This window comes from Muscardinus avellanarius (assembly GCF_963383645.1).
Source record: "Muscardinus avellanarius genome assembly, chromosome: 8".
Lineage (NCBI taxonomy): Eukaryota > Metazoa > Chordata > Mammalia > Rodentia > Gliridae > Muscardinus > Muscardinus avellanarius.
The window spans coordinates 38529269-38541288 of NC_137794.1; the positions used below are offsets into that span (position 1 = coordinate 38529269).

The 12020-nt window shown below is 34.4% G+C and overlaps 1 protein-coding gene across 32 annotated transcripts in view; it reads right to left on the reverse strand.

Moving 5' to 3' along the window:
- Positions 1 to 12020, reverse strand: part of SNAP91 (synaptosome associated protein 91) — a gene marked incomplete at both ends in the record, with an annotated part of 139383 nt that overhangs the window by 42578 nt on the left and 84785 nt on the right. For 25 of the 32 annotated variants that reach the window (XM_080700437.1, XM_080700431.1, XM_080700429.1 and 22 more), the window contains 5 exons: positions 226 to 393; positions 540 to 554; positions 6260 to 6372; positions 8273 to 8382; positions 11587 to 11614. In XM_080700437.1, the coding sequence (XP_080556563.1) occupies positions 226 to 393; positions 540 to 554; positions 6260 to 6372; positions 8273 to 8382; positions 11587 to 11614 (434 nt within the window). The remainder of the gene's footprint in view (positions 1 to 225; positions 394 to 539; positions 555 to 6259; positions 6373 to 8272; positions 8383 to 11586; positions 11615 to 12020) is intronic. The other 7 variants (XM_080700440.1, XM_080700439.1, XM_080700435.1 and 4 more) reach the window with 2 other exon arrangements.

A 12020-nucleotide genomic window follows, 5' to 3' on the forward strand; every position in this document is an offset into this window, starting at 1 on the left:
CAGACGAGCTTAAAGTCCTGCAACCTCGGCTATAAAAGCATCGAAATTAAGTAGAGAGAAAGATGATGAATTTAGCACAAATATATATATGAATGGACACTGAAAAAGTACTCCAACACTCTGCCATGCTGTTATACAACGCAAAAGGATCTGAACACCGTGACTCCTGGGTCATTTTAGCCGTCCCCACAGGGAAGCGAGGGAGCAGCGATGTGGCCCACTAACCTCCGAAGAGATCCACGTCCGCAGTGACAGCGGTCACAGTGGTGGTGGTGGAGGCTGTCGCGGAAGCAGTGGCGACTTCGGCGGCTGTGGTAGGAGGGGTGGGCTCTGGCGCGAATGGGTCTGAAATCTGTGCTTCAGAGGGAGCAGAGGACAGTGCAGCCAACGAATCTGTGTCGCCCCGAGATGGAAAGCAAACAGGAGAGAAAGGCGGGAAAGGGCAGAGGGTGAACCAGACTCCGAAGGAGCAAAATGAGGACAGTCAGTGAGAGACAGAAATCTCCCGAAAGAAAAGTTAAAAAATGAGCTTTACTCACCCTCTCCCAAAAGGTCTACCGAAGTCCAACAAGGGGCAGCATATGAAGAAATAAGAACTAAAGCTGAAACATTTGACCACACCGATATCCATGCAGGGGGAGGCACAGACTAAAGGCACGGTGGCTGGATGTGTCTTCCTAAGCCACTGGCAATTAAAACATAAATGCGTTACCTACTACTATCATGGGGCTTTCAGTCTCGCAGGGACCTTGGGGATCCTCTAGACCAAGCCTCGATTTTACAGATGGAAAACTGAGGAGAAGGGAGGTTAAAAAATGTACCCTAAGTCTGGTTAAACAACTGTGAAAAAGTCAATGTATTTCCTACCAGATTTACCATTGACTAATTTCACTACATCGTAAGTGTTAATTCTGGAGAAAAGGTAGAAGGTTGAACCCTATTTATCCTCTTTATTTGCTGTGTCACTTAAATATGGAATATCAGAAAATAAGTGAGGCTTGATGATGACTCTAGATAACAGATATAGTCAAAGAACTGAAAGTTTAGGAGTTAGAAAAAAGAAACTATAGCCTAAACCATTTTATTTTTCATGGGTTTCACACTAGGAAATGTTTTCAACAGGATACATAGTTCTGAGTCTTATAAACACTCTATGACAGTACATGAGGTTTTTTTTTTTGGTTCTGCAATTGAACCCAGGGACATTCTATTTCGAAGCTACACCTCCAGCCCTTTTTATTTTTTATTTTGAAACAGAATCTCACAAGTTACACCATGCTTGGCTTACATGAGAATTATTCTAAAGATGAATATGAGCAGGATTATGAGGCATTAAAACTTTTCAGCCTTTCTGAGGTCTGACTTTCTTAGCGTTCAACAATAAAATACAGTTAGGATCATAAATAAAAGCCCAAGGGGATTATTCTTAATTATATAATAACTTCAGGCTAAGAATTCAGTGTCTGGGTACATTCTTCTACACTCATTCTTGTGACATACCTCAGGGTTTATATTTGAACTCATGAATGCCATTGGAAATTTATTTTAATCATAAAAATTTTATTGTAATTCATTAGTTAGCTAATTAGGGGAGGGTTTAAAAATGACATGAAAACTTAGAAAACCAAAATTTCTAGGAGATACTTTTAAAGAGTGAGGAACATAAATTTGCTATAGAAAATAATCACATTTTTTAACGCTACGGAAAATACAATACCCTCCGTCCAACTCAACACAAACCCGCTATTTGTCAGGCATACATTTTAAAATTTAAAAACTAAAATAAAGACTCTTTCAGACAAAACTACATATTTCATAACAATACTAGGAAGTTGTAGCACACATAATATCTGACATTGGAAACAGCTTCTACCTAGGCATGGTGATGCATGCCTGTAATTCCAACACTTGGGAGGCCGAGACAGTAGGGTCTTAGGTTGTGGACAGCCTCAGCAACTTAGTGAGATCCTGTTTCAAAATAAAAAATACAGTAGGACTGGGGATGTAGCTCAGAGGTAGAATGCTCCTATGCTCCTGGTTCAATCCTCAGCACCAAAAAAAAAAAAAAAAAAAAAAAAGAAAGAAAAAAAAGAAAAAAGAAAAGAAAAGAAAAGAAAGGAAAGGAAAAAAGAAACAGTTTCTAGATTTTAGACCATGCCCACTTGATAGTAGGTAAGAGATTAAAAATAAACAAAAAACAAGCCCAGGTTGACCAGAAGGTAGTGTATTTTCTGTTGTTATGTAGCCAGCTCCAAAATCCTGAGAAACAGAAAATCCTTCGAGTAATTCCTCAAACCAATAGTGCATGGCTCTTAAAAATATTAATTAGGAGTTGAGGTGGTTGTCAAAAGCCAGGTAGACTTGATCTCTCCCTTTTCCTGGTATCGCTGGGGCTCTCACAAGCCTGCCTCCATCATAATAACAGGACTTAGCAGAAGAGACAAGAGCCAGGTCTGGAAACTGGTAAATCATTTGGTTCTCAGTATTATTCTCCAAAACCTTATTTTCCTAGATTTTATGTTATTTATTCCATGTTTTAGCCAAAAATTTATCCCACTCTAAAAGATGAAATCCTTAATTTAGGATGGTAGACTCAGTTATTAAACATTCTGAAAACTTCCATTTTTTAAATAAAAGATTAATCTCCACACACACAAAATACAGCAGCAGAATTCAATTCACTTACAAGTAGCATCTAATCAGAGGTTTTTTTTGGTATTATAGATATTGCTATAAAGCATTCATTGTAGCATAGGAAACAGAGCTACAACTATATTAACAAAAAATCTATATTCTTCAGGGAGATGTGTCTAGATTTCTTTAGGTTAAAGAATGAAGATTAAATATGTTAATGAATTTAAAGTAATCGCCCATACCTGGAACATATCGAATGCTCGATAATAGCTTATTATAACAATAGCTAACATTTAAGTCACTATAATACTTTTCATGATAGGACTTCAAATTTCAAAGCTTCTATTAATCTCTGTGTGTACATGCACATGAATGTGTATAAAACAGATTATAGATATGTACCTCATTTTTTTTTACTAAGAAATAGTAATAAGGGTCATAAAACTACTTATACTGAAGCTAGAAATTCATATAAAACATTACTTATATGATCACATAATACTGATTATCTTTCAAATACATATTGGTAATTAAATTCAAATCTAATAAAATCCTAGTATTAATTCTATATTTTCAAAAAGTAGAAATTTCACTTTATTTATAAAAAGAAACTTTTTCTCCCTTTAAGATATGCAGACACACACCAAACACAAATGCATCTGTGCTTATGAAATATAAATTTATTATAAAGAAAGTAAAATACTCTTTCTATTACAACACTAAAATAGTGACTTAGAAAATTCTCTGTACTCTTTCAGTCAAATGGATTCATTATCAGCCTGCAGAAATGCTAAAGCTAATATGTGTCATTTAAATTTACTAAAAGATTCATTTGTTAAAATATGGTTGCTTTAAGCTGGGTGTGGTGGCGCACGCTTGTAATCCCAGCATTTGGGAGGCTGAGACTGGAGGATCGCGGTTCACGGACAGCCTCAGCTATTTAGTGAGGCCCTCCACAAATTAGTGAGACCCTGTTTCAAAAATAAAGAATAAAAAATTGGGCAGGGGGTGTAGCTTGGAGGTCAAATGCCTCTGGGTTCCATCCCCAGACACGCAACCCCACCCCCCCCACCAAATATGATTGCTTTATACCGGTAAGAAAAAACAGTAATTTTAATACCATTACAATATGGCTCCTGAAATGGAAATATTTATCAGTGCCTACAATCTTCATGAGAAATTAATAGATAACTAAAATGGCCATGGTACTGAGAAATCCTTTCATTATCATCATGATTAAATGAGAATGTCTAAACTGGTTTATAGAGTTTTAAAGTTAGTATTTTACTGTCTCACTAGATAAAATTCATAATAGAAGAAGCTTGATGTTATCAAACAAAATTGAGAAAGTTTGTTTTTTCTTAATCAAGTGGGCTAACACACATCTGTTACAACTTGGCATTGTCTTAAACCAAACAAGGCATCTATAGGATAAGTGCAAGAAGGTAACTATTATTTTTCAATTTCATATTATAGACATTTATTTCCATTTTTAAGGCTTATAATTTTTACTATTTTGTTTAGAAATTAGAGATTTACTTATTAGTATTTCACCCTAAGCCTTGTGAGAGAAATCTCATCTAATCATTAAAAGGTAACCATCAGACCCTAAACCAAGGTGCCTGCTAGCCTGCTGTGCCTTTATACTGATTTAAGTTCTCCCTCTAGTGGGGAAGGTTAGATAAAGAAAAGCATCTCTCTCAAGGGTAAGAAAGGCTCAAAGGTCACTAAGTTTGGTAATTTCTACTAGACATTAGGAAGTATGAACACATACTGATTCAAACAAATGAAATAACTAAAAAGTAACACATTTATGTACAAGTGGAAAAGTTTTCATATAACCCAACAATTCATAATTAAAATGAAATATTAAATGATAAAAGTTTTATTAAAGTCATTTATATAAATTTTAGGGCTGAAAAATTTTAAGAATATGGATTTGACACATTTGTTAAATAAAAAAATGTGCAAGACATTATCAAAATAAAAGTAAATTGTTAGAAAACTGAATCAAAGTATTTAAAAGATGAACTTCATAATAAAAAGGAGCACGGAAGAAGAATCCTTTTAGCAATATCTTACATTAGCAACTGAAAATTAATAATTAAATGAAGTATAAAGAACAATCTTATTTAAGCATTGATAGATATATCACTAGGAGTTGAACATTTCAATATAGGAGAAGGTTTAGGTAGTTAAAATGGAAGTAAGCCAACATTTAAAAATATTTATATTTATGGTTAGCAATTTTATTTTTGAGCTAGTTATCTTTTTATAATTTTGTTACAAAATTAGAATTAATATCAAGAGATAACAGAATTTACTTATAAATGTTTATTTTTTTTCTTAGTATTTTTTTCTCTTTCTTTTTCTGGTACAGGGGATTGAACCCAGTAGTACTTTACCACTGAACTCCATCCCAAACCCTTTTTATTTTTTATTTTCAGGCTGGGTCTGACTAAATCGCCCTGGCTAGCCTGATACTTGCACTCATCCTGCCTCAGCCTCCTGAGTTAGCTGAGATTACAGGCATATACTAGGATTGGCTCAGATTTATGTTACACTGATAAAATGTGTTACAAGTCTACCCACGGATTATTTAATTATCTAGGGCAATATAACTTCATTTGGCTTTGCTATTTACTATTAGTTAAGAACTCTGATTTTGAAATGATATGTTAAGTTATGGACTTTATCTGTGAGTGATGCCAATAGTTTTTGTCTTAGAGAAAAGATAACCTTAAGATCATATTTTTATTGCCCTGTTAGGGGTATTAACAGTTTTGTAGCTGAAATAGCTATCTTATCCTAACATTCTTTTTCAAATGTCTATAAAAAATCAAGTTCCTCAAAATACTCCTTGAACCAGATATGCCATCTAACTGGCTTCCTTATATTGAGTTACTAAGAATTTTACCTGTGCTGCTTGTCTAGTTGTATCATGTCATAAGGTTTTTGAAAATTTTATTCTGATGGCTTAATATAACAGACCATGGTATTCAAAAACTATGCATCACTGAGAATCATGAAGCAATTACCTTAAGTTTATGTTAGTATTAACTATTTTTCATCAAATAATTAGAAAAACGATATTTCTGAGATTCGTGAAATCTCAGAAATCAAGTGTTTAGATATTCTTTTCAATTAGTGTAATAAGGTTTTTTTTTTCTGATGCACACAAAAACCTGTAATACACTGCAATTGCATGAAGTCAAATACAACGTGAATAAAACTGATTCAGACCTAAATGAATCCTGGGACTATCCTGGACCAAATCAAATTAGAAATGCTGCCTATGGAGCTGCCCCACTCATGCTAAAGCCCTGGTCTCGAGCAAATACTTGCTAAACATATTCAGAATATTAGAATTGCCAAGAAAATGACTTCCTTTCTTCTAACTCTTAAAACACCTAAATGATTACTTGAAAGTTTAAACCATAGTATAGGTGCTTCTTCTGTATCTTCCTCAATATATATTCAGCCAGTAGATAACATTCTTAGCATTTTCTGCCCAGGTTTCCAACACTGTTTTGGATAACCAGGAGGTTAATGTGACAATTTTAGCCCAAATAAAAACAGATGCATAACAGAACAGAGAAAGGTCAGGCCTGTGGGCCCCACTCACCTCCCCAGGCCGTGGCTCCTCCTGCAGTGGGCGGTGGGGCTGGGGCAGCTGCTGCTGCTCCGCCAGAGAAGTCTGGCTGGAGGTCTAGGAGATCACTCGATGGTTTAGATGCACTGAAAAAAAAAATATAATTCCCAAATCCGATTCTGAAATTTTATTAGAAAAACTATTTTTAAACAAAGATGTATGCAGAAAACAAAAGATTTGGGATATTTTAAATCCAATAAAAGAATAATATTTTGGAGAATATAACAGCATGGCATATACCTATAGTTGCCAGGTTACTTTTGTAAAGCAACAGATGGTATTTTAGGCTTTGAGGGACAGGTGGTCTGTATCACCACTCAACTCTGCCAATATAGAATGAAATAAGACATAGACAATAAGAAATTAATGTGCCTTTATTTCAATCAAACTTTATTTACAAAAGCAGTGAGCTGGATTTGATTCATAAGTTGTGTCCTATAGGGCAATCAAAACCATAAACTTGAGGTTATTTTTTCTCTATTTTCTAAAATTTTTTTGTACATAAAATTTTGTGACTTGAGAAAAAATTTATAAACCAAAGAATACTAAAGTGAAAAATTATCACTAATTTCCCTTTTCCCTAAATAATTATAGTTTATGAAGTTTGCCTGTAAAAGGAAAACTTAAAAGTCACCTAAAATAACTTCTGCATTTTTTATTCGTACTAGGTTGGGGCTATACTCTTCAGAGCTTCCTGGTAGGCAGAAGTAAAAGCCTAAACTTTGTATTCAAAGTGTAGGAGGCTCCAAGTTAACAGCATCCTGGACTTTGCTTAGAAAAAGCAAAATCTCAGGCTTCCCTACATCTAATACATCAGAATTTCCACTTTAGCAACTGATGAAGTAGCTCTCAAGAGAGTAAGGCACGCCTTAACATGCGTATACTACTTACATTTCAAGCCTCCACATACAGGGCATTCATAGTCAGAGTCACATGTACTATATATATATAGCATGAGATAAGAATTTTCTCAAGGCAAAAGGATCAAAGAGTTGACCCAGAAGTACTACATATGGAAGCCACAGTGAACTGGTTGTTCATTTTAGGCAGCTCTGATTTTACAGAATGTACACTGTTCTCCACTCTGCTCACAACTGCTCTGACATATAGGTACTATGCAAGCTGACTGGGAAACCTAAGAAACTTTTCCTACCACTAGAGTTTGGGTTCTTTGTGTGTTCCAGCTAAATGGCCTATAGCTGTTAAATTTGCTGATCTTTTTAAGGCTTTTAAAAATATCTTTCAAATTTCCCATGAGAATAAACTAATTTTTTAAGGTTTTATTTATTTATTTTTAATTTAATTTTCATTTTTTTTATAAGTGGAACATACTGAGAGTGGTGTACATTTACATTGTGTTTCATGCCCTTCCCCCTCCCTTCCCCCCCCCAATAGAGAGTGTCCAGGTTAATCGTGTTGTATTTATGCTATTACACATATTCGTATGTAGCTCCTCCATTGAACAACCTCAGCTTTCTTCCTCTCCTATCCTTCCGTTCAAGCTTTGCTGAGATTTCCCCTCCATCATCTGGAGTCCCTCTGGTATTACCACTACTCCCTAGCTTGAACATATTAGAGAAAACATATGCCCCTTCTCTTTCTGTGCTTGACTAATCTCACTTAACATAATGTTCTCTAGTTCCTTCCATAGAAGAAACTAATTTGGGTGGACACTTTCTATATCAGCCAGTTTCAGAAAAACCTGAAGGTGCGTGCATCATACTTCCATTTCCTTTCTCAAATGTGTGAGCACCAAGGTTTCTATAGCTTAGGTCTTCCTAATAATTTTAAATGAAGAGGTACCAACTGAAGTAACTGTAAAGGTCTACAAGAACTTATGTTTGTGCAGCAAAATTAACCCCAAATGTCATGTTACTAGGATTAGATTTCATTAGGTGAAATCGTTGGGCAAAGTACATAAAAGTCAAACAAAAACCTGATCAAAATATTAATAATAAACAGTTCACTGCATACTCAGTAACTAACCTGACTGGGACAGCGGCCGAGGCAGTTGCAAATAAATCAACCGGTGGGGATGTGTCAATAGTTTTAGCTGGTGTAGAATTAGGCGATGTAACAGTTGTGGCTGGAGAAGACTGAAAGTGAAGATGAAGATGTACAACACACTCGAGTCAAATGTCAATCTACAGTGCAGACAGCAACGGGGCTTTGTGCTTTGCAAACCCACAATGTTTTCAGTGATTTTATTTTTTTGTAATTGCGTGTGGGGGAAAAAAGTCAAGAAATTTTGAATCCAAGAACGGTAGTGATAATCATTTCTGAACAAAACATGCCTGAAATTTTAAAAGTTAAAGGTAATTTACATAAAAACTTGATAGAATATTTGGCCTGATATTATGACTTCTATTCACAAATTTGAGATCAAAGCTAAATGTATTTCCTGAAGATTAAATTATTAGGAAAGATTGTACTAGCCCAAAATTTCAGTAATTTTCACTTATAATACTTGCTATAAATCAGTTATTATTTTTCCTTCTCATCCTAATAGATTTCATGTAAAGTCTTATCAGATGATTTAAAAACCCAGACATTTAACTTAAGTTAGTTCACAGTTGACAGGGAACAATTCAGAAGCAAGATTTCAGTTCCTGACAGCTTGAGGATATCTTATCACTAATAAGAAACAACCTATCATTATATGAAATAAGTTAAAATAAAAAATTAAACAAAATCTAAACTTTGTTTCTCTGGACTATTTTTATAGGGTTATAGCTAAATATTGAGAAATTAAAAAATTTGTATAATAACTATCCTAATTCTATTGTATCCAGTATGTTTATTTTTCATGTACTTATAAGAGAAAGATTAATGGAACATTTCAAACCAGTCTACTAGCCAGGCGTGGTGGTGCATGCTTGTAATTTAAGCATTTGGGAGGCCAAGACAGGAGGATCATGGTTTGCCAACAGCCTCAGCTACTTAGTGAGGCCCTTTGTAACTCAGTGACACCCTGTTTAAAAATAAAAGAATAAAAAATAGGGCTGGGGGTATAGCTCAGAGGTTAGAATGCCCCTGGGTTCCATCCCCAGTACTGCAAAAACAACAAAAAACAAAACAAAAAAACAAAAACAAACAAACAAAAAACATAAATAAAGCAGTCTACTGATACTTAATTCTGTGAGTTGAAATGAAATATAGCAGCAAGTGAAATCTATGAAGATGAAGACCAAGCAAAGGTTATCAGTTACTGCAATAGCTCAATATCTAATTGCAAGTAGTCCAAGTTTTAAGGAAATTTTAAGAATAATAATTTAACTTAAAGGAAAATTTGAGAATAATAATTTAATAAAAGGGATTGATGAAATAAGAAATTCATAGGAAACTTAAACATCTTTGTCTAATATCACTTCATTAAAGAAAAGAATTGAGAACTCAAAATTCAATAGATGTATATACAATTACCAAGAATCCATGAGTAGCATGGATATTATTGCTCAGAAAATTTCAACTCAAACCTCTTTCAAGGAAAATTCAAATTTTCCATATGAAATGCAAAATATTATCAACAGAAAAATAGAGCTAAAATAATTGTATATTATCCATTGTGGACATTGACAATGCTTCTAAAAATGACTTTTATTTTTAATCAATACCTGTAAGTAAGCTTAGAAAAAGCAACGTTTTAAAAACAACACTGAAGCCAGGCGTCGTGGCCCACGCTTGTAATCCCAACATTTGGGAGGCTGAGACCAGAGGATTGCTGTTCTTGGACAGCCTCGGCTACTTAGTGAGGCCCTCCACAACTTAGTGAGACCCTGTTTCAAAATAAAGAATAAAAAATAGGGCTGGGGGTGTAGCTTGGAGGTTGAATGCCCCTGGGTTCCATCTCCAGACCCACAAAAAACAAAAACAAAAACACAAAAAACACAAAGAAACACAAAACAACACTGAGACCTTCATGAGAGAAGATAAACACTACCAATGTAAACGAAGGTCTAAAAAACCCACTAAATTCTAACAGTAATCTCCAAGGAGATATGAGTGCTAGGAAAACAAAACCTAAATAATCCTATTATTATAAAGACAAAGCATCAGTTGATTTCATTTGGACAGAATATCAAAGCAGACCATCCCAAAGGATGCCACAATTTTATCACACTCCACCCTGCAGTCATATATTGGAGTTTTCTACATAGACATAAATCTGAATTTGTATAAGAAAAACCAGAGAGCTTTTTGCTTGCTTGTTTGTTTAGTTTTACTGTTTGAGATCCTGCGGGAATCTTAGGCACCCAGCCAGCAAGCCACTGACATAATACATTGTATTTAGGAATCACTAGCACAGTCAAAATTTCATCCTTGAATGCCTGTAATGACATCAGTTACATAATGGAAGTCTGTCAAAGACCATACCTGTTACATCTTCACCTGAGAAATACAACAGGAAATGTGATCTATGGAAATAAATGCTCTTGTCACTAATAACCCTAATTCTGCTCTTTGACATGGTAAAAGAGATGAGGGAGGTAAAGGAGTTACTAAAATCACTATAGCCTTCCTTCCCTATCTCACAACTGTCATTCAGAATATGTGAAAGGCTTCATAGCTAGTAAAACAATACACTGATACATTTCTTCAGTTGTAACATAAATACATGAAAATCTCTTCTTTTTTAAACATTCAGACCCCATAAAGGACTAAATTACATATAGCCATACCACAATGGACCTAGAAACTAATATAAAGGAGAAAAAGTAAAAACATAACTTACCTTTTTTAAAAAAATTAAATCACATGACTAAAAAATTCTACTTGAGTATGTACCCAAAATTGGAAGTAGACTCAGATATTTTTATGCTCATGTTCACAGCAGCATTATTCATCATATCCAGTTGATGGAAGTAACTCAAATACCCATCGACAGATGAATGGATAAGCAAACTGTGGTATAAATATACAGTGGGATATTATTCAGCCTTTAAATTTGGCACATGCTACAACATGGCCGAACCCCGAAGACATGTTAAGTAAAACAAAACGGTCACAAAAACCAGATACTGAGTTCACTTATATGATGAACTTGGAGTAATTGAATTCATAAAAACAGGAAGTAGAATGGCGGTTGCCAAGGACTGGAGAGTGGGTTAAATAGGGAGTTATTGTCTAATGAACACAGACTCATTAGACATTTTTGGAAGATGAAAAACGTTCTGGGAATGTCTGGTGGTGATATTCACACATTAATGTGCATGTGTTTGATGCCACTGAACTGTACACCTAAAGATGGCAAAATAGTTTAAAAAAAACCCAAACAAATTAAAAAACAAAACTAAACTCACCTTACTTAATGGAGAGGGAGCACCAGATCTAAAAGACAACATAAGAGAATGAAAACTGAGTAGATACAAGTACCTTTGTAAAAGTATTTAAGTTTGATGTCTCTTTGTCTATTATTAAAGTATTTTACATACAGTGCTTTAAAACAATGAATAAGCTACTAGGAATCTTTTTTTTTTTTTTTTTACTCAATTAAATATCCTCTTCCTATGTTTCCCATTGACTTAATTTCTAATGCTAGAATTCTTGAATTCAAAATTATTTTTATATCTCTAGCAACTTAATTATTTCAGGCAGTCAATAATGCATATGTCCACCAAAAATAAACTGTCCAAATCACAATTTTTAAAATTTGTTGAGACTTGGAAGAAATTATGATGTATAGCATTTTAAACCCTCTGATTATTTTTTTAAAATTAGAAAACTCACTAAGTGT